This window comes from Agelaius tricolor, unplaced genomic scaffold, assembly GCF_023055355.1.
Source record: "Agelaius tricolor isolate 1412-34295 unplaced genomic scaffold, bAgeTri1.0.p SCAF_1, whole genome shotgun sequence".
Taxonomy (NCBI): Eukaryota; Metazoa; Chordata; class Aves; order Passeriformes; family Icteridae; genus Agelaius; species Agelaius tricolor.
In genome coordinates, this window is record NW_027269261.1 from 35,826,909 (window position 1) to 35,850,171 (window position 23,263).

At 39.7% G+C, this 23,263-nt stretch overlaps 2 protein-coding genes across 5 annotated transcripts in view; both read right to left on the reverse strand.

Annotated features, from left to right (window-relative positions):
* Window positions 1-168, reverse strand: part of STRN (striatin) — a 69,336-nt gene extending 69,168 nt beyond the window's left edge. Inside the window, 1 exon segment of the mRNA XM_071429589.1 lies at window positions 3-168. Coding sequence (XP_071285690.1) covers window positions 3-153 — 151 coding nt within the window. The 5' untranslated portion in view covers window positions 154-168.
* Window positions 169-3,189: 3,021 nt separating this feature from the next.
* HEATR5B (HEAT repeat containing 5B) overlaps window positions 3,190-23,263 on the reverse strand; it is a 55,460-nt gene continuing 35,386 nt past the window's right edge. For all 4 annotated transcript variants that reach the window (XM_071429557.1, XM_071429548.1, XM_071429567.1 and 1 more), the window contains 10 exons: window positions 20,939-21,118; window positions 20,030-20,267; window positions 19,140-19,400; window positions 18,058-18,185; window positions 17,727-17,871; window positions 12,999-13,268; window positions 10,965-11,189; window positions 8,908-9,059; window positions 5,753-5,966; window positions 3,190-4,143 (listed from right to left, as the gene is read on the reverse strand). In XM_071429557.1, the coding sequence (XP_071285658.1) occupies window positions 3,839-4,143; window positions 5,753-5,966; window positions 8,908-9,059; window positions 10,965-11,189; window positions 12,999-13,268; window positions 17,727-17,871; window positions 18,058-18,185; window positions 19,140-19,400; window positions 20,030-20,267; window positions 20,939-21,118 (2,118 nt within the window). In that variant the 3' untranslated portion in view covers window positions 3,190-3,838. The remainder of the gene's footprint in view (window positions 4,144-5,752; window positions 5,967-8,907; window positions 9,060-10,964; window positions 11,190-12,998; window positions 13,269-17,726; window positions 17,872-18,057; window positions 18,186-19,139; window positions 19,401-20,029; window positions 20,268-20,938; window positions 21,119-23,263) is intronic.

Sequence of the window (23,263 nt, forward strand, 5' to 3'; positions counted from 1 at the left end):
CGCTCCCGCCGCGTCCCGGCAGCAGCAGCAGCAGCAACAACCTGGGCGCGTCCCGCCCGCCGTCACCGCCTGACAGCCGCCCCCGCCCGCCGCTACGGTGGCCTGGCGGGGACAGCGCCGGGGAGCGATTCGCCCCGCCGCCCCGCGCGGCATCCTGGGAATTGTAGTTCCGCTGGGTGGCGGGGAGGATTCTTCGATCGCCGCCCTCTTCCCGCGCCGTCCGTAATCCCAGGGATGGCGTTCGGACGGCTGAGCCTCAGCGCTGGGACGTGCGGTCCGGTCGGCTGGGCGGGGGCGCTGGCGGGAGGGGCCAGGCAGGGGCAGTCCCTGCAGCGGGAGCACAGGTTAATGGTCACCTCTAGCTCCGAGCGGGATTGACGCGGTTTGACCGCAGCCCACCCCAGGAACTCGGGAAGGGCAGGGGTCTCGCATCAGTCCCACGTGCTCCCATCGGGCCCTGCCCTGGCAGCTCCGGCTTTTCTGCTTCCTCCCCGTTCTGAGCAGCGCTCGGCCTCTCACTGCCAAAAGCTGGAAACCCTGCCCAAGGCTACGGGGGTTTCTTGAACATCCTTTGCAATGCTGGGAAGGAGAGCGACTCTACATTTTTCAGGAAGTGCTACGCTGCGTGGTCCGCAAGGAAAGGGAAAACAGGAGCCTGTGGGATTGGGGGCGGAAGATGTCGGCAGCACTGCCCTCTCCCCACGGCACCAGGGGACGAAGCTGGGCTCCCTTCCCACGCCATGTGCGCCCCAGCAGCAGAGCCCTGCTGAGGGCAGACAAGGCGCCGCTCCATCGGGCTGTGCCGAGAGCCAACACCGTGTAAGAGATTCTGTGTGCCACCACGGCGGTGCCATGGGGCTCCTGAGGGCGATGGCCGCGGTGGCCCCGCTTGTGCCAATTGCGCCCCTCGCCGTGGGCCGGGCGCACCGGGCGCGGCCCCGGCGCACCGGGAGCGGCCCCGCTGCCCTCTCCAGCCGCGGTTCCTGTTTCGGTGTGGCTGCTCCGAAACCGCAGCCGCCTGCCTCGTAACCCTGCCCGCGGAGTGGGATCTGTGGCTGCTGTAGCCGCCTGCCTCGTAACCCTGCCCGAGGAGTGGGAGCTGCGGCTGCTGGACCATCTCTCTGGGAAACAGCACTAAGGAAGCTGACTTCGAGCATCAGGAGAGCAGCGGGGAACGGGGACGACAACACGGGACAGGGAGAGTGACCTGGGGGACCTCGGAAAGGAACCTGCGTAGAACACGGCTCACGCAGAAGGGAAGGAAACAGCAGAGAGAGAGATGAAAGATGTGAAGGGGAAGCGGAGCAAACAGTTTCATTAAAAAGCACATTTAAAAGGCTATTGACAAAGAAAAAGATGAAAAGGACAGTGACAAACAACAATCAGCACTACGGCCATTTCAAGTTACTTCAGTTTTTTTAATCAAATGGAATTTGATGCCAAAATATTGTGTAAAACCACATGATAATAACTTTAGTATCAGGAGCAAGCAGAGAAGCGAACAAGGACTAAAACTGGGGAAGGATGTATACAAACGAGAGTTGTGCATGTTGCAGACAGCCACACAAAATACAAAGAAAAACCTCTCCCTTCTCTATCCCTCTACATCTATCTAGTGCCATTTTCTCTTCTGCTAACTTTTTTCTATTGTTCTACTGACTTCTAAGTTATGCTTGATTGCTACACTTCCCTCCCCCCTTTCGAATTTTCAGACATTTTGTCAACTAGAGTCTAACCGAAACTTAAAAGTGCTGAGATAAAACTTAAGGCAAACAAAACATGATTATAGACAAAATCTTTCCAAGAAGTCATTAATTCCTAGACTACCTGGTGGAGGGGAAGGAATCTAAAACAGGTTACAAACTTGTTTTCTCTTTTACTTGCAAAATGTTTGTGTTAATTTTGAACTGGAAGAGTCCTTAATACTTTCAAATGTTAAACTGGTTCAGAACCTCTAAGCAAAATAGATTTGTAATGCTGGACAGACTTATTAGAAAGGGATGTATTTAAATCAATTTAATTCCCACTACCTATAGTAAGATGAAAAAATTAGTGAAGTTACTTTCCTTCTCATGTACAGCACATTGTTTTCACTTCTGCATATATCTTTACTCCTGCAGAACAATGGAACAAGACTTGATTACTATCTTTACAAAAAAAAAATTGAGATTAGAGTACGCACCACTTGCTGTGTCCTCACTTTAGTACTAAAACATTCACTGTGAAAAAAAGCATTTCTGATTTTATGTTAAATATTTTGCACACAGCCAACTTACCATAGGGCAAAAGAGCATTATCTTGACCATTTTGCATAGGTACTCAAAGGGATATTAGGTAAGGTCTTAGAGGAAAATAGAAAGCCTAGAGGGAAGTATCTATGCAAAAATAGTGATCTACAAATATTTTAAGCAGATATTAGTCATTCAATTATATTTACTATCCCTTTGTTATATTTGAAGTTGAAGCATCTGAAATATGCAGTTTTTACAGAGTATACAGAGAAACATCAGAGATGAAATTCAGCAGGCCTAGTAGAGACCTCTGGTTATGTTACTTCTCTCTATAAAGCAAAATGTATAGAAAGATCCCTATAAAAGCCCATAAATTCAACAGCTGTGTCAAAAAATTCATGTAAGTCAGTCTTATATACACAAGAAAATACATGGTTCCACACTTCTGCCAATAGGAAGGGTGAGGCCTGGCAGCAGACAGACACTGCGAGTCCCTGGCTGTGCATGCAAGGTGAGCACAGCACATGAGCTAAAAGCCCCAAAATCTGCACATCAGACTCACTCAGATGGGAGGGAAGCCACATGCTTTTGAAAAAAGCCTGGCAGGGGAAGGGAAAACTGGAGGAGCCTGGCTCCCACCTGTGTTCTGCCCCCTGAGTCACTACAGTGCAAAGTGCTCCAGTACCTCAGCTTGCAAACTTGATCAAGGACTACAGGTATGATGTATCAGAAAATAAAATCTAGCAGGAAGGTTAAATACCTATGAGTCTGGACAAAGGGCAGAGCACTGACTCACCACATATTCAACCAGTTCCTGGCAGAACAGGAAGACTGCAAACACAAAACACCTTACAAGGGCCAAGATCTACACCTACAAAAATGCAGATAGAAGGCAGTTCTCTTTAAAAACTCAGTTTCCAGTGCATTCTTTAAAATTTATATTCGAAGAGATAGGGGATTAGATTCCTTGCATCCTTTATTCATTTTCAAGCATGGAAATGGACTTGAAAGAGATATACACCACATAAATAAGGACAACCCATTAAGACAGCATGCTTGATCATTCACCTTAAGGAAGGCTGAAATTTTTCAATTATTTTGTTGTGGGGTTTTGGGTTTTCTTTCATGCAAGCTGAAACAATCTACAAAGTCCCTTTCCCTATTATTTTTTTTAAATAAAAGGAAAAAAATCGTACTTCTACACTAGAAATTCCCCACGGTACAGGGTAAGTACTTCATAACAGTTTCTCCTCTTCTCTCCATCCCCACTGTGTTAGTGTGTTGGCACAATGGTGGGATAACAATCACCAGATTTCAAAAACCACTGGAGGGTTTGAGATAGCTTTTAAAAATAAATAAAACTATTTAGATACAGAATAATTTTTGGTGGATAATTTATAACAGAAATTCATAAATATGATCACAATTTCCTAAAAATCTATACAAATACAAGTAACACCACTTCCCTTGTAATGCATGGATTTCAAGTAATTACACAAAGCTCCATTAGACAGCCTTTCACACACAAATTACACGAAATTAGACATGTATGCAGGGATAATGTAATGCTTCTGACTACTTAGTGGTCCAAAAATAATAAAAGTAATTCAAAAAAAGCTAGTTTTCAGTTTAATTGTCGGGGTGGAATGTACTGTGGGTGGTGGTTGCCTAGCAGCTGCTTTTGCTTTGCTGGCCTGACTTGCTCGGACTGCAGTTTCTAGACGTGTTTTCAATTCAGGAGCAGCTCCCATTACTGTCTTGAAAGCATGGGGGTAAAGTGGACCAATGTGCATTAGGTTCTGAAGCGCAAACTCGTGAAGATCCTTGGATGCCGTAGATGCAGAAGCAAAGGCATTTTCATTCAGTAAATAGGAGATCAGAGTGGGAACGAGAAGGGCAAGCAACTGTACTCCTAAAAATGAAAGAAATAAAAAATGGAATTACCATATCAGAGAATGAAACAAAAAAAATTATCAGCTACTACACAGGTAAGGAAGGGCAATATTGTTTTCAGAACTCACAGTAGAAACTGTAATCAAAAAATTATCACATTAAAACAACTGAAATGTAGATGGCTTCCTGTGTTTTGATCAGTCCAATCTGTCTTACCAGGACTGGATTTAAGATTCTATTATTGTTCATTACAATTATGTTGATCCTGATGCTTATTTTGAGATGCTTTGCACCATCCAATTGCAGATCATTGGTAAAAGATTTTAAGATGTAGAGTGCCTATCATATTAAAGGATTTCAAACACTTTTCAGGCAGACAGAAATGTTACTCCATTGAATTTGAGTATCCACCTCCCCAGCAAACATTAAGTGAACTGATACCAGAAAGCAAGTGTTCACAAAAAAAGTCAGGGACAGTTATCTGCTGTTATTTATGTTGCATTGGTCTGGGAGATCCTAATCCAAAAACTAGCAAGGCAGCTATACTTCAGCTAGCATGACCTAGTAAGGCCACAGCCCAAAATGGCAAAGGGATCAAGAGGGTTGACCTTGAGAACAAAAAAGGCAGCTAAACTTAAGCAACAAGGCAAATTTTTGTACCTAGAAAGAATTCAAGTACAACTTTGAAATGTGTAACCTGGTAATTGTACATTTTAAGCTCAAAGAACTTAAAAATTAATGGTAACTCATTTATCAAAATTGTTTTAGATTACCAGAGTATTAATAATTTTTCCTTATAGGTTCTGACTAATTCATACTCATGGGGTGAAATGTCTCCAGCCAGCAAATCAGATGATCTGTTTTCTCATTTGTTTCAGTTACTCTCTCATTTTCATTTCACCTGTGTTTCAAACAACTGTTCCAGAAGCAGAATGAGGCTCAAGAAATTTTATATTCTATCAAAAAAGAGAAACTCCAAACAGGAGTGCATTGGGGGAAAAAAACCCACAAAAACCAACCAAAAAAAAACCCACCCAAAAAACCCTACACAAAACCAATAGTAGTATTCTTTCAAGGAATTTTTTCAGCATTTAAAGTCAAATGTCAAAGACAGTGAGTCTTCAGAATGCCCACGGTTTCAGCTGAAGAATAACTAACTCAAAGAAAAATTATAAGTAATATATTCTATCTAGTAAATCTTGCTTCATCTACAATCCAGATACTCTGACCAGTATGGTTCAATTTCTTGGGCTCTTTAGCCGAAACTTGTTGAGCTGGTAGAAGGAATCTGATAAAGGTATACTAAAATAATTAAGTTAACAATGAGAAAAAGTAAATTGAAACAGCATGAAATACAAATTTCCAAACAGAATAAAATATCACTTATTACTGCAGTTCATGTTTAAATTTTTTTCCTGCAATCACCAGAAATGCAAAGGTCACAGCATATCATACTGTATATGCTATGCAAGTTCATCTATACAAAAGTTCAATCACTGGAATTACAAAAGCATGTTGCACACACAGTCCATTTGTGATTACGCCACTGAGTTCCTAACTGCAACATTTCTAATATTCAATATTCTATTTTAGCATTACCCATTTCTCTAGAAAACCTAAATACTTACTATTCTGCTCCTCACCAAGGGCAACCAACGTTTCAAGGACTTTAATTCCTTCCTGGACTGCTAAAAGCTCCAGATTGTTGTTTGGGCGGCTCCTTTCCACAGCCTTCAACTTCTCAACCATGATAGGGGCCAGTGAATGAATATATGGAGTGGACAGGGCACGATTGGTGTGTTGGAACACAGAAAGCAGAAGCTGGTAACACTTGGCTTGAACCTAATCAAATCAAGATAAATACAATTGTCCTCAAAGTTATTTGTTAATTCAGTGAATATAATAAACTCTGTTATCTCTGATTAAATAAATAAAAAGACTACTAAATGGGAAGGAAACGTACTAAGTAAGAGGAAAGAAGCAACACAGCCCAGCTAATAAAGCAGTATTAGCCCAGTGTTCAATAAAAGGAAGGACAATTAGAAAGAACACGCAGGTACTAAGTAGCAATAACAATATAAATCCTGAGAAAATAAAGACATAGTTAATTTCAGACAAGTCAGTCACACCAGTTCACAGTGGTGAAACTGCATCTTTAGGTCTCAGAACTCCCAGCTCTAACAGTAGCTTAATCTTCAAAATCGTGATATGCTATTCCAATTCTAGAAAGGCAACATTGCCCATAAAAATGACTCAGAACAAAGTGGTCTTATTGTTCTAATACAAGCCAAGGCTGTAGCCAAAACTGTCAGGCCTTTCCATCCTTGCTTCTTATTCTCCATTTTGTGCTGGTAGTAGCCTAGGACTATATGGGCTGATCACAGAATGCCCTCCTTGTCATTATCTATTTTATTTTTTATCCTCCTCCCTCTCTGTGGAAAGCAAAGATTATTAAAGCCAAGGTTTGGGAAAATGACCCACTGATGATCTTGTTCAGATGAATTTATGAATACATTTTTTTGGGGCATACAAAGATCTTCCTCCAAAATCCACCACAAACAACCCAGCATTTTTGAAAAGGTGAAGCCTCACAACAAATGTGAGGATAAAACAGGGCACGTGTTTTCTAACTGCACTCAAGTCCAAACAGGATGAGTTATTGAGCACACGCTGAACAGAAATGTTCTAGAGGAAGTATTACTGAACAAAATGATCTGTGAGGAGATCCAGGGATTAGTGGAAACACAGATATATAAATAAAAATATTGAATAAAAGTCATACATTATAAAAACTACTGGTAATAAAATATGGGTTATGAGCTCATATTACTGTTAATTCAATAGAATACAGCTGCAGGTTTTCTATACAATTCAATATTTAAGGTCTGAAATAATAACAGAGCATTTGTATGCTTTGTAACAGAGCTCCACAGAAGAACGTTTTTCCTTAATGCCTTACTCACCATCATCTTTGACCTTTTCAACAAATTTTACCTCTATCTTTCCATATTGTTACAAATAATTCTCTTCTTTTTCTGACTTTCTTTAAACTTCATTCCTTATTAGCTGTTAAAGATGATTAGATTAACCTTTGAAATAAGGAGTAAAAGTATTTTCTTAAATGCAACCATATTTCAAAAGAGTTTTATGACTGCATCTGACAGCAGAATTTCATCCAAGTTTTTTTCCTTTGAACTGTGTAATATAAAACTTTGGACCATTGTGCATTCACGGAAGTCTACAAAAACTCCTGAAAGGTAAAATCAGAGCTTCTTCAAAGCATAAGAGTCACACTCTCATGTAAAACTTGCCCAACAGCGTTGAAACACTTGGATCTCTCAACTGAGTTATCTTGTTGGAACAAAAGGGAATTGAGCTCACCAGACTTCTGGTTATTACTATACATGATATTTGACCTTTTCATGTGGTAATAGTTTCAAAAATACTCCTGTATTTCTTTTAAGGCATCAGTAGTTTCTTTGGAAGAGTCTTCTCCTTAATCAGTTCAATGCACTTAGTACAATCACGATCATGCTTTTATTACAAACAGGTGTCTCGTCCCTGACTGCAACAAGGAATATTTTACATTTAAAAAGCCAGAATGAACACACAAGTATTACAGAGTATTTGCTCTGCACATTGGTGAGAAGAGAGTGGACACCATCTGGCTGCTCTCCAAACTTGCTCTGTGTGTTACAAAAATAGTGGTAAGTTCCAGCTGACGGGCAGCTTTCCAGCAGGGTAGTGGGCGACCACGTACTTCTCTCTTACTGTTCCTGTGTTTATACAGAGCTCAGAGACAGGACGACATTAAAGTTTCACTTAATACAACTGGCATTTCCATTCGCACAATAAAATTCTAAGCAGCTTTCTATCCAGAGTCAGGCTTCAGAATCAACTGAATTTTATGTTCATGCTGGAGAACACCTGCCCTGCTATGGAGAATTATCAGTCCAAACAGGATTTTAAATGCCTCACTGTGACCCCAAACACATCCGCATTTTTTGCATGTTTTTCTTCTCAGGAATCCCTGCAGTGTTTGCTAGTGGAAACATCACAGATTTTCCTCCTTAGCTCCCACCTGCAGATTTGTATACCCACTCAAACTGATATATACATGGCTGGAAAAGTTAAGCTTAACTACCCATACAGTGCATTAGCCTGCTTGAACTAAGTCAGTCTACAACTTTTTTAACTTTCCTCCTCAATGACAGAGTAATTCAGAAGGCATTTCACAAACTCAAGCCAAAGGGCAGAAGTGAAATTATGATACAAATGAATCATGATATATAGACCTTCTGATGGTGCCCACAAAATTATATTTTTGCTCCCAAACTGAGTTTTGTATGAATACACAAAATAAGCACAGGTTTTGCAAAAACAAATATAAAATTGATCAGAAATGTGGGTTGTAATTTTATTTATGGAAAAATGGTTTAGTTTGTATTATAAAAGATCAACACTAACGTTAAAATGTCATCCCTCTATGGTAACCGACCTTTTCATCTGATAGAACTTCATGTATCAGAGACTGGTTTTGCCTTTTAAAAAGCTGAAGTCAAGAAGCTGGCACAAGACCATGAACACTTTATCTAGAAGCACTAAGTTTGGGTCATTTTGCTCATGAGTTTCAATAATGCATTGTTGAAAATTCTAGTTATCCTGACAGCAGTACTTGTCCCTGAAGTAAAGGCATCACAAAACATTCAAGAAATGTGTTAAATATATCACGATTAGTTTCTGCTGGCTGCATGTCATTTACATTCCTATAACATGATCTTACCCAAGGATCAGAAGAATTCAATGCACTTCTAAATCTGTTCATACATCCATTTTGTAAAGACTGCACTCCAATTATTTCAGTGCTTGCTGACAAGAGGAAGAGAGCAATAGCTGTAAGTATGCTTACTTCATCAAGAATAGGTTTCGAGGCCTCTGAAAAACAAAAGCAAACATGCTGTTAGCTTATTCCAAAAAGGCTTTAGCATTTATTTAGTAAAATCCAGTGAACACAGATAAAACTCACGAAGAGGAAATATATGTACTTGAAATTATTCACAACTGCATATGCATTTACTTATTACAGTATCATTGTTGACTGTGACTGACAAAAATTTGAGCAACTCTATTCTAACAGTTGTTTTAATAAAGGAAGTCAATCTTTCTGAAACTTAAGTATCAAGGAAAACATCATCACCCACTTTTCCAGACCAAGTCATGCTTTTTGTTTTCAGTGTGTAAACAAGAGGAAAAAAGATATTTTTAGATCTTTTCCCCATTAAAGGTCTACTTCACTTTTTAAAAGTATTATCTTCAGCTGATACAGCAGAGTGAGAAATAGATATCCAGCATGGCAACAACTTCGATTTAACATGAGGTTTCACAGAACAGACCAGTTGATCTGACAGCCAATTGTCACCAACAGGAACAGTCCTACTTTAACCTTTCCTTTCTTTCAAATAGCCTATATTTGCCTTTGTCACCATTTTTTTTCCTTGCATATGTTCTGTCTGCACAGATCTCATTAATGAATTCACAACAGGAACAAAAATATGTATATATAGCTATTATAATACATATTAAAAGCACTGCTCTGCTGGTCTGGTTGGCCACATAGGTTCTGCTCTCCCCTGAGAGGCACAAAGAAACAGCATATATAAAGTCAGCAAAAAAGAAAAACAGCATGACTGCCCTTTACAGATATCAGCTAGTCACTTAACTGGCTTAGCCATAATGTAAAACCTCACTTCAAAAAACTACTCCAAGCATTTTAAGTGACAAATTTTCTTACATTATTTAAATTATTTTAAATTTACATTGTTTGAATTTTATTGAATGATGAGGTTTGAAATTGAATGCAGCGGACCTTGCTTAGATTTTTGCATCTGTGATCGATCGCACTTCACAGAAGATTAGAAAGGAAAACATACACTCTTACAAGGAACCTAGAAAAATTCCTGACGCCTGCAAAAAGGTCTCCAGCCAGTGATGTTTCTGGAAAGAGGGCCTGTGAAATCTCTACAGTAACTAAAGGCTGGAAAACAAGAGCTGATGTGACAAATCAAATTAGAAGTTTGGCTTGGTTAACACAAACCTAGTGATCCTCCCCCTTTGGACATTTCAGAATCATTTGCAATTACCTCCTCATTCCCCATCTCTCACATGAGTGACTCCATTCAAGCCTCTCTTCACTCTCTACAAACGGCTCCTTGGCAATGCAATGGGATGTTTTTCTCGCTGACTACCACTATGCAAATGGCAAATCTTTGTGTCTCTTTTGCTAACTAGGCAGCTAAGACTGTACATCTTTTTTACTTTTTGAAGGGCAAGGCAAAGCATGTATGTGAACCATAAGAGGTGATCTGCAGTTCTCTGAAGAGACAGTAACCATTGTGCTGGTGAGTAACAGGGATTGTTTTGGCCAGGATTTCTTTCTCACCAAAGAAAGCTTTTAACAGTGTTGTGAGTATCCTAGTCCAGTATGAACCTTTCCACAATTATCTGTGGCTGTCTTCCCACTCATTCACTTTAACACTGACTGTCATTAAGACTAAATGACTTGATGCCAGATGCATTGCAAAAGGGAAAACTTCTAACTGGAGGTTATGCTCAACACTGTCAAAGACAGACCAAAGACAAATCTGAAGTGAGAATTCCTAAGATGTCACTATTTTATTAAAGCCAATGTTGTGCTTTTCAACAATAAAATCTGTTAAGCAACTGAAGAGTTCTGCTCATTCAGGTCTTACATTAACTTATAGGCAGATATCATACTTGACTTTTCACTACAGAAAATCCGTTTTTCTTGAATTTTAACTCCTGCACTGGGAAACCACTTACCAGGCTGAGAGTCTTCCAAGATAGATGCCAGAGTGCTGCGGATAAGACCTGTCCATTGTTTCTGAGTTTCATCAGTCCTGACTGTTGGAAGAGTAACAATAGTTTTTATCCCTTGAAGAGCAGCAGGGACTGGAGGTGGGACCTGATTATCTGCTGACTTTACTGCTGTTTCTTTCAACACCTTTGTTATAAGAAATAGGATGGTGGGTAAGATTGTCATACACCCTAAAAAAAAGGGGAAAAAAAAGAGATAAAATAGAATTTTTAAAGTGTGGTAGATAAGCTCTTTGTCTTTCCCAATATGGATGTGTATGGTTGGAGACAAAGGAGATGAGATAAAGTGCAATTCAGGTAACAAGTGATATGTGTCATTCACCATTTTATTACCAAATTCCTTCATCAGTGCTACTGAAGTGTATCATAACACAAATCATACAAGCCAACAATTGAAATGCTGCTGTCAGTTCAGGAATGATGATTTAGCTATTAAAGCTTTGTCCCACATGGCATGTGATACAAGGTATGTCATCCAGGTTGCTAAGTTCCTTAGAGAAGGATCTACATATCACTAGGGTCTTACAAACAGCAAAAATAAGAGGTCTGGAAACAAGTATCCAAACTAAGTTACTGCACTTCCTGAGTAAGGTGGTGTGCCCCACCTTACCAGAAGCAAAGAAAGGAAGCTGTTTGGGAGTCTCAAATCATGGACAAAGGCTGTAGCAGTTTCAATTACACATGCCGACAGACTTCAAGCCCCTACAGGACTGACAGAAGAGTGCTGTTGGGTTTAGGCATGCAAAATCAATCTACAGATCACTTCAGTCAGTCAAGCCTCGTTCCATATCTCTTCTATGCTTCATTTCCCCACATCTGTGGAAACACAAATCCTGCCATTTTCCTACTTCTGGGAATGCTGTGAGGATAAACACATGAAGTAAAACAATTATGACAGGAAGGGACTGCTCTTTAAACTAAGAGTCATTTCTGAGCTACTTGCAGTGGCCACTTGCCAAATGCTGGGAGTAACACCCTCACTCCAGACAACACAGAAGTAAAAGTAATACTGTTACTCTTTTTGCCCACCCTCTTTCCCATCACCTTCTCAAAAAAAAAAAAAACAAAAAAAACAAACATCGGGCATTAAATAAAAACAGGACATGACTCCAACTCAAAATCTGTTGTTCCTTAAAAAAGTGCAAGGCACAAATTCACAAATTTCTGTTTGAAGACAAGCCATATTGTCTTTTGAGCATAACTTTGTCCAAATATGTTATTTGCAGAGCACCTCATTAGGGAACTAACTTTAAAATGTCTCATCTGTAAGAGTGGGTGAAACTTCCCAAAGATTCTTGAGACAACAGTCAAGCAATTTGCTCTCCAAAAAGCAAGAGTCAAAGAGCATAGCTTCCCATGTAATTGTGATTTTACCCATGAACTTCACTCAGTGCAATTATCCCAGCTTACACACATCCTTTGTGACAGTCTTCCTGGGCAGAAGAAAGCTCCATTTAGTTTATAATCACACTGGGAATGACTGACAGCCAACGGCTGCAAGGCCAAGTGTACCACAGATGAATTGTGCTGTTTTTCCCCCTGTAGGATTGTCTTTTCATACAGCTGCTGCTTTTCATGAACTTTTCATGAATTTAATTATCTCCAAAATGTCCGTGTTCTTTAACAATATGATTAAAAATTGCCCAAAAGGTTTCAAAAGCATGAAAAAAAGGGGGGGGGGGGGGGAACCAACAATGAAATCAAATTGGTACAGGGGCTTAAAATCTAAGTGTGTTATTGAAACTCCTACAGCCTTTGTCCACAGAGCTAATTTCCTCAGCAAATATGCAGCACACATGCAAACTTAAAATCAAATTTCCTTTATGCTAGTCACTGGAAAAGCCTGAATTTTCATTTAGTTAATTACCTAAATATTATTAATGCTATGAATTAAAGCATTCATAGCAATGCATTTACATTTTATTTTAGCATCATATTCTCACTGTGCTAGCACTCATACATATCCTGTGAGTGTCCTACCTGCTGGAGAACACAGGGAAGGCAAGTCAGACAGAATATTAACGGTGGCAGCCACAAGACGAGCGCTTTCCTCAGAGAGGTGGGATTTGGCAGCAACGTGACTCGGAGAATCCGACACTTTTGAACTCAGGTGGGGCATGTGTCGTACTAGGATGAACATCAGCAACTCCATGGCTGCAAACACTAGAGATTTTCCAGGCACAAGACCACCACTCTCACCTCCCTCTCCTAAAGCAAGAGGATTTTCTTTTTCTTCATTATCATCTTCATCTGAAAAAGGAAAGAAATGTCTGAGACAGTTAAGATGCCAATCCAAAAACTACACGACACACTCTTCACAAAGAAGTTAAGAATCAAGAAGAAAAAGTTGCTTTACAGTAAGATAGGACAAACATAGCTTATGTCAGACTAAATGTTTTAGTTAGAATGACTTAGAAGGGTTTAAAATGCCTTAGAAGTACTGTGATTGCAACAATACTTAATAAAAATCATTCTGGAACTAGAAAACGAATGTAGTCTTGCACAAAATAAAACTACAGCTAATTATCTTGCTTCTCTTAAAAATGATCATAAAACTAACAGCAACCAATGACAAATAAACAGCCAGGACAATTTTTTTTCTTAATTTAATAGCTATTAATTAAATGTTCCACCCTGACAAAATCTTATTCTAGCCTAAATTGATTATGAAATAAGAGAACAGAAAAGCACTGTAGGATTCTATGTCTATGTCTAGCTGAGTGTATTCAGTTCAAAAAGTCTCTCTTTTGATGGTAGCTTGGCCAGCTGCAGTCTTTCCTTCTCCCATTAAACAGCAACAGAGATTCAGTAAGGCAAAGCTGGCCTGAACTACCCCTATAGAGCTCCTATGAATTTAAATGATTGCTACTGTTATCACATTCATCAATCTGAAAAAAGCAGCTTACTGGGCTGACAGTAAACAATTCCATTAATTCATATGAAGGAACAGAGCCTGCATTTTCAGTTGTGCTGGTTCCTCAAGTTCCAGCAAAATTTTCTCCGTGTTTTTACATGGAAAACGGGCAAAAGCTATCAGTTGGGGGGGGGTTTCCTATCAACAGTACATTGTGCCAGATTAGGATAGTAATTTTCCTTAATAAGAGAATATTCTCTGGGGTTTACTTCACTTCTTTCAGGTAACAGAAAATCTGGTAGACCTATCCAACTGAAACAGGTATCCATGAACTATTTCCCAGGTTGCCTCTTGGAAACTAATTTACCTAGCAAAATGGAAACAGTGTATCTGAGATTTTTTTCTAAAAATGGTAAAGGCATGATTAAACAGGGAGCCTCTCTCTTAAAAGGAAGAGGTCACTAGAAGTACCTCAGAAAGTAGCTTTCAGACTGCTGAGTATCTCCAAGCATAGAGATACCACATCCCTGGGCACCTACTCTTCTGCTTCACCACTCCCACAGTGACCAATTTTTTCCTAGTATCCCATCTGGATTTCCACTGCTGTACTTTGTGTACATTGCCTCTTGTCCTTCCACCACATGCCTTTCAGAAGACTCTGGATTGTCTTTAAATCCCCTCTAAGAAGGGGGTTTGCTATTATATCCCACATTAAGCCTCTCTTCTGCAGACTAAGTGAGTTCAGCTCTCTCAGCTTCTCCTCACAGGTCACACACTTCACTTCCCTAAGCAGCTTAGTGGACTTCCATTGAACTTCCTTCATGTTTGCCAACAGCTGTCTTGCTCAGAATGAGGAGGAAGGGCAAAGACAACTAGACACTGCTCCAGATGCATTTTCTTGGTTATGGTTATATCCCTAATCCACTGGTCATCCTTTCCTAACACAGCCCAATAACAGAGGCATCAGCATTGCACAGGTTTCACACCACACATACAACTCCTCCTCTGGCAAATCTGCTATCCAATCTGTCAGCCCACCAGCCTATACCAATGCACATCCCATCCCAAATGCAGGATTTTGCATGTCTTTGCTGAACTTCAGCAGGTTCTCAGACCTGCAGTTCAAAATTCCCCTTAAAGGCAGCACCACCCTCCAGCACACCCACCACCTGCCCAGTTTGGTATCATCCACAAATATGCTGAGGGTACATTCTCTCCTATCTGTCCTGTGTGCTTCACAGTAGCAGATCCAATACTGATCTCTAAAGAACACCAGTTGCAACCAGCTTCCAGTTAGACTTGAATCACTAAACTCCATTTAAGCACAGCAGTCCAACAAATTCTTCTCCTACTTTTCAGTCACATCACTCAACTTGACAATGATATTGTAGAGTACTGGGTCAAAAGCCTTGCAGAAGTCTGAGTAAACAATATTCACCTCTCCACTTTCAAAGGCACTTATTTCATCACAGAGGGTGATGAGGCATTAATTGCCCTCAGTAAGTCTGTGCTATTTCAAATCACATTCTTCTACTTCATGTACTAAGAAGTGGTTTCAAAAGAAATTTACTCAAAAACCTTTCAACAAGTACAGCAGGCTTACTGGCAAGTTCACTCAAACCCCACCTCATGTCTTACTCAAAGTTACTCACAGCATTTCATTTTTGCCATTCATTGAAAAGCTTTCTTGAGCACCACAGCTTTACAAAGATGACTGCAACAAACTCAGCATGTCATCAGCCCTCCCTCAGATGCATCACATCTAGTTCCAGGGTAGGGCTGGCTTTTTTGTGAGCAGTCCCTAACTGGATGCTCACCTGTTGTTGTAGCTAGCACTGCCCTCCCTAGGCTTGCTCATTAGACACAGACACGGGAGGGGTAAGCAAGAAGACAACAGTGCCTTAGTTTTTCCTCTAGTGTGTTTTGTCATTAGATCACCCAATCCATTCAGCAGCAGGTCCAAATTTCCTCTGCTGACAATCTATCTTTAAAAGTTGTTCTTGTCACACTGGACATTCATCATCAATCTCAGCTCCACCTAAACTGTGCTTTCCCAATTCCACTCCTCCATGCCCAGGAAGACTTCAGTAGTCTTCTTTGGCAGCTTGCCTCCATTTCCAATATCCAAGCACTTCCATGTCACATTTGAGCTCAGTCAAAAGTTCCTGTTCAGCCAAGTCAGCCTCCTGCCACGATCATTGTGAATGAGCTTTATTTTGTCACCAAAGATGAACAATCCCTCTTTCCTTTGACCTTCAGGAAAGTTTACCACAAGATTTCATCAACAAGATCTCATCTACAAGCTCCCTGAATAAGCCAAAGTCTGCCAAGTCAAGCCAAAGCTTTTGCTCCACTATTCATTTTCTTTCTTTCCCTTGAAATTATGACCTGCACTATCACACAGCTGGTACAGCCAGAACTACCATTAACCTTTGTAACCATTTCTTCTGTATAAGTGCGGAGCAAATCCACTGAGCCCCACCCCCATTTGGACTGTCCAGCATCTGGACTGAAGAAGTCTGTGCTTCATACACTTCTGAGTGTTAGCCTCCAGCAGTGTCACCTTGCTGGATGGTAAAAGCCTTTCATGAGACTCCCATAGCCTGACTGGAATGCTTTTTTGGGTTGGTTTAACGTGGCTTCATTCACCTTCCCTTCTTGATTAGGCAGCCTGTGGCTCCTGACTGGTATCACCCTTCACTTCCTTTCAGTGTTATCAGTTCTGATCTGTCCAAGTAGGACAGCTGGCTTCTTTCCTCTTGCCAGATCTCCTCAGTGTTCTCCAACTGGGTATCTGGAGATCGAGCCTTTTGTTGCTGGAAGTCACAGTACTGCAGCCACCATCTCCATGCAAGCATCATCCTCCAGGGCCATATTCCAGCATAGTCTATGGCTGTCTCTCCTGAGAAACATGGGACTTCAGCTCCTGCACCTCCTCCAGGACCTCTGAAGAACGTTTCATTCTTTCATTTACCTTTCCTGACACCACAGAGTCTGCTCACCTTCACAAGCATTTCCTTCATGTCTCACAGGTGAGACCAATGTCACTTCCAGCTATGGCTGCACAGACAAGCCTCTGGAGCACAGGCACATTAGCATTTTCACCTGAATTTCAAACTGGTCATTAGACCTCTGATGTAGCAGAGGTGATTGTCCCTCAGTCAGCAGACTGCTGTTGTATGTCACTGCCACCATTATGCTGACTCCAGCAGTCCTGTACAGTCTTGAGCAGCACTTCTGGGCAGCATGAGCATGCCTTTCCATGCCAACTGCCTTGCTCCTGTTGCACACCCTGTTCCCAGAGATCCTGGTAGCTGACACGCCCTGAGTGCCCTCAATAAGTGAAGTAAGAACCCAGGTGCAAGTCTGCTCCATTTCCTGGCAAGATCTCCTGGGCAGGCAACTTTCCATACTGGTTTCAGGAGCAGTTCACTCACCTCATGGATGTCAGCTGTGCCAGGGACACATGACAATACCCTGTACTGGTGGCTAAATCATTAAACTTCAGAAAAAAGGTAAATGAAGTGCTAAGGAGGCAGTCAGTAGAGAAACATTATGGAAACTGAACAAGGTATTAATAAGGGGTGTGCTGGGTATACCTTGCACCACTCATACTCCAGAAAAAATAATGAAAATCATGACATGAAATGAGAATGATCAGAGGAAGAAAAAATACAGATTACAAGAGTTAAGAAGTCAGCAGGTAATTATGAACACAATCAAAATTATCTCTAGAATACACAGCATTTTCCTCCTCAGTGTAACAATACTCCAATGCAACTGAGTTCCTTTCCCACCAAGAAAACCTGTTGCTTATTTACTCTGCAAAACAAGCCATGTTTACAGAATCTTACTTAGAGTGTTCCTTTTTTCCTGCAAATAATCTTGAGCTGCTCTTACTATCTGCTGGACAACTCCTGTAACCAGCAGCTGGACTGAAGGAGGATCCCAGGTCAGGAGGAGTCGGTGAAGCACACTCAAGAGTTCAACACCAAGGAGCTGCAGTGAAACAAAATACATAAAAAAACATTCACTAGGACTAAACAATTCCTAATTGTTATGTCACTTGCTTATGATGAACAAATACTTTTCTCACACAAAAAATAATTACAGCTCTTGTAATCATCATTGATGAAAGTCCAAGACCTGGAAAAAGCTGATTGTTACAACATGCTCATACATTACCTGATCCTCTGCAATATGGATCCTGGCACAAGGGGAGTCCAATAAAGTATGCAGTGCTTGTAAGCAAGATGTAACATGCTCTACGGGCTCTTCAGGTCTTGGGGAACACAGAAACTGTATACTAACACCTGAAAAGAGCAATAGTTAAAAAAGAATGTTCATACCATCATAAAATCAAGTTTTTGTTTGAATTCTTTTGTAAGTATAGCGGGTTCTTAAAAACTTTAGAAAGACAGCTGTTTTTTTCAATTCTTCTTTCTTTCAATTAAAGAGAGTCTATGCAAAAGAATTGTATTCACTTCTTCTGCATCATGTCTTCCCCAAAATTTGGCAGGATAAATAATGCACAGTAATCTTAAATTTCTTATTCTTAAATAAGAAATTTAAGATTACTGAACAGAAATCCATACTTTGTTCTAAAGATCTGTAAGTCAGAGATATGAATCCTTCAGTTGTAAATTGAGTTTCATTTTCTTGAACTCCTTTAAGTGTAAACACAAACTAAATTAAGCTCCAAAAATCATGCAATATTCATCTTCTACATATGGCACTTAATTCCAGATTTAAATGTCTGTATCTCAGCAAACTTCTAGCACTCCTCAGAATAAGAGATTACATCCACCTCTTAAAGCTGTTAGGTAACAACAAAGGGAAACAGTGAATGCTACTCACAGATGAAAAACTGATGCAAAAGCTACTCCACGTGACTTGCTAAATATCACTCTCTACTAAGCAGTGTTTTATAGGGGTGTGTATTTTAATTAAACTCACAGCTTTTGCATCTTTGAAGCATAACATTTTGTATCACCTGCATTATACTACAGTGTAGAACAGTTCCTACTCATTTTAGTCAATTACATAAATCACAATAATCACACTGACAAATATTCTGTCAAAGCTACAAAGAACACAGAAGGCAGAGAGATAAGAGGGAGGACGAGACAGAGATTTTCAAAACTTTACTGTCCAGACATGTAACAAATTTTAAAATTCACAGATTTCAAGCAAAGTATCTTTTCTCATTTTCATAGTGTTCCATACCAAAACATGCTGCTACTGAATGCTAAACTTGTAACTCTTACCCAAAATTAAGTGCATTCGATCTTTGTTTATTTCTGGCAAAGATTTAGTGGTAGGTGGAGTCCCAGGTGTCTGGTTCAGCATAATGGATGTAGCACGTTTCTGGGAACTGGGCATTGCTGCAGCAGTCTCTTCTGTTGACTCTGACACATTAAATCCTGTACTGTTCAGCCAAAGTGCCACTGCATGTAGTATGGGAGCCCAGGAGTTTCGGTAATGCAGTCTAGCTGTGTCAATTGTTTCTGGAGTGTAAAATGCTCCTCCTGTTAAATTAACAAAGCAAAGGTAAATTCTAAGATTTTCTGCAAGTAACAGATCAAAAGCATGCACTCAGAATTTATTAGTATATTTATTCTGGGTGTGCTTGATCACAAACATAATCAGGTATAATGCTTGTTAGTGGCAGTACACTCCAACTCTCCTTCTCTAGTAGCAATATTAGTACCTCTCATGAGAAAGTGCACTGGCCTCAATAAAGCAGTAAGAAGAGAGCAAGAAAGGCAGGCACAGTCTACAGATCTTGCAGCATTTTTCATATAGAGCATTCACTCTTAATCTGTAAAACAATGTCTGCTCTAATCTCAGGGACCATGTTTTTCATACAACCAAAATCTTTTTGCATTTGATACCAAAGTATTAGAGGTGAAGAAGTACTCTTTCTTCCACAAAGACAAAGTTTTAATTATCTCAATGATTTGAATAAAGAGTATATTCATTTCAAATTGCAGGAAAGAAGATTCAAAGTTAGAAAATACTGTTATTACATGCTCAGGTAGGAATTTATCACTTGCATAAAAAACATGCATACTAATTAATTTACAGAATAATTCTGAATGTCCAGCTACAGTTTCTTTCTCTTTTGCAGAACACAACAAGAAATTCAAGTGCATACCATCTGGTGGAAGCTGGGTAGCAAACTCAGCTGGTAGAGTTAAAAGAGCATAATCTTTCAGTGCAGCCAACCAGAGCCGGCTCAGTGCCGGCAGTTCAGGCTGTACAAGCGTTATCAAACTGTCTGGTGGCAACTCATCCACGGTACCAAAATCATCCTCATCCTCCTCTGTGCTCTTTGAAACACGCTTGGGTTTGGTTTCTGCTTCTTTCTTAATTTTCATGGCAACGACATACACCTAGAAGTAAAACATGTCAAAGTATGTGCTGTGAGATTCTAAAAAGAAGGGAAAGCAGCAGCCTTTCCCATGTGAATGTAACAGATTCCACACAGATAAAATTCATCAGAAAATTACTGGAAAAAAGAGATTTTTCAATAAAACTCCATTTTATTTAAGTCCTTTCTTTTATTTCTACCAGTATATATATAATGCTTAGGTTCATAAATGGGACTTTCCGAAAACAATCTGGCCACATGCTCTCTTCCTAAAAATGTGTAAATTATAAACACTTGACAGTGTTAACTAACTAGCTGGTTGGCTAGTTAACTAACTGCAATATTTTCCCAGAATATATTTTAAGGTTGTTTTGATTTTTACGGTTTTTTGTTTTCTTGTTTGTGGGGTTCTTTTTTCAATTTTAAGAGCAGTAAGATGGGAAGAAACTCAAAATCTGATATGGTGTGAGTGCATATTTTTACCCAGAAAAGTGCAACACAACAAAGAACAACCAAGCCTCAATGTAAATATGGCTCAACAGAAGGGCAGAGAAAGATGCTGAGTTTAAAACATCCCAGAGTAGAATTGAAAAAAGTTAGGAGAAAGGCATGTACAGGCAGTATGAGGTATGAGGCTGCTATTACACTGTAAAATGTTTCCAAACTTTGGCAGATTTGATGGTCATGGCTTACCTCAGCCCATGCTTTGAGAACAGCCAGTTTTTCCATAGTAGTTGCACTCTCTCGGTAAAGCTGGCTAGAAGATCCCTTTCCTGCTTGCACTTTATCCAGGGAAGAGACAAGAAGGTTGTGAACTCGGCGAAGATCATTCAGGTCACTTACAACCCCACTTCCTATCCAAGCGCTACATACCTAGACAACAAAGTTTAGAATCACTCTAAACTAGCAAAACAACCCAACAACCTTAAAAATGAAAAAAAAACCAAAACAGTAAGAAAATCAAACCAAAAACAACCACCAGGAAAACTTAGCCACTGTCATCCTGCTTAAGACAAATAAATCAGGTTTTCCTTTTTTTTTTTCTCCCCAGCCATGACAACAGAATTGCTCAGGTGAGTGGTTACAAGGGCTATATTTGCAATGCATATTACAAGAGAACTTAAGAGACATGGAAAATATTTTAAAAATTTTTCAATCCTCCATAAAAATGTTATAATGATTTTTTTATTCTCTTCCCAAGTGTCTGGTCAAATCATTCAGGTAATGAATCACTGCATTCTCTGTGAAGATTATATTGGGCAGCAATCAACATCAGTATACCTTAAAACCCCTCAACATCTCAAATCAATATATAAGGCTCCATACTCTAGTGGGAAGTTTTCAAATTATTTATGTCAAGAAAACACCTAGAAATTATTTGAAAGACTGAGCTATGATTTGGAACCCACAGTTCTATACCTAGAACAATCTGTCCACAATGGTGGACAGACAGTTGGGTGTCTCTCAACTTTTCATTTGAGTTGAATGGATCCAAACAGGTACTTAAAATAACAAACATCACACAGACTGGCTGCTCCTGACTAATGCTATACACTGGCATTCATCCTCTGAAAGACATTCATGCCAGACATAATGCAGGCAATAGAAGCAGCTTGTGCAGCTGCTTTTCTACAAAGAGAAAAAGGGACAAATTCTTTAAGAAAAGTTGCTCTTACTCTGGAGATTATTCTACAAGGATGAGGATCAGAAGCAAAAAAACTCACAGAACTCAAGCAGTTCAGGTTTTACAAACTTTTTTACAAGCCATTTTTGACCTATCTCAAATTTATTTACTTTGCTTTTAAAGAACCAGTTCCATGAAATCCTTTGGGGAAGGAACTCTCTCATGTTCTGGAATGATGGACATATTTTAAAAAAAACAACTTAAACACAAACACTAGAAGTGTCCCAAACAGGTACAGAACAAAGCTGTTGAAAACTTCTCACAAAACTGTTCTTCATTCACAGTAGGAATAAGACCAGCTTCAATCCTGCTGCTGAGCAAGTCAACATCTGTTTCACCAATGACATAAAACTATAACAACATCCAACTGCTTCAGGGAAGCTCATCTCTGTCCATGTAACTTCTAGAGGGAGTTAAATATCCAAACCTAATCTCCAACCATTTGATCCTGTAAGTGAACACATCTGCTTTGAAACTGGTTGAATAGAGAAGATTTTGACAAGTTATAAAGAATATTAAAAATTTTGACACAAACTGCCTCTTCATTTAAACGTGCAGAAACATTCTGTAAATCAGGATGAACATATTTTTTCCTACAAGTAGATACCAAGTTACGCTGTAATCGAGCAATCCTTGCAAGTTTTGCTGAAAATTAAAAGTGTAAAAGAACAAAACAAAATCACACTCCTGATGACCCAAATTTACTAACAGAACTCAGAAACACAGAGTTATTTTTAAAACTAATGTTTGCATAGCTAACAAAACTGCTGCTTTAAACAGTAGTTTCTTTAGCTGTGAAAACCACTTACTACTACAGCTATGTTGCTGATAGTTGATTTAAATGGCAGTACACAAGATCACATGCAGGAAAACAATCCCACACACATTCAGAAAAAAAAAAATCTTTTAGCAAGTTTTCACTGACAAGTTGTTACAATGACTGTAATGAGAATGCTCAGATCTTCTAAATTCTAAAACAGAGCATTAAACTGAACAGAAGTTTAGTATTTAAAGGTAAATTGTCAGTAATCCAAACATCTGATCAGACTGAAAGACAATACATAAATTTCTACTGGTCTCATTAAGCAAAGGGTTTTTTTTTTCCTTTTTTTTCTTCTTTTTTCTTGCAGAATTCATATGAAGACATAGTTAGTTCCAGATACATTTTTTGATGTAGCTCCCTAAAAGGACTTCTGCACATCTGAGGAACAAAATATATTACTAGGAAACTCGAAAGATGTTGCAAAAACATGACAGCTAAAGTTTACAACATCTTCCAGCCATTTGATGCTATTTCTCTTTTTCATCCTTCTTCCAAAGAGAAGGAAAACTAG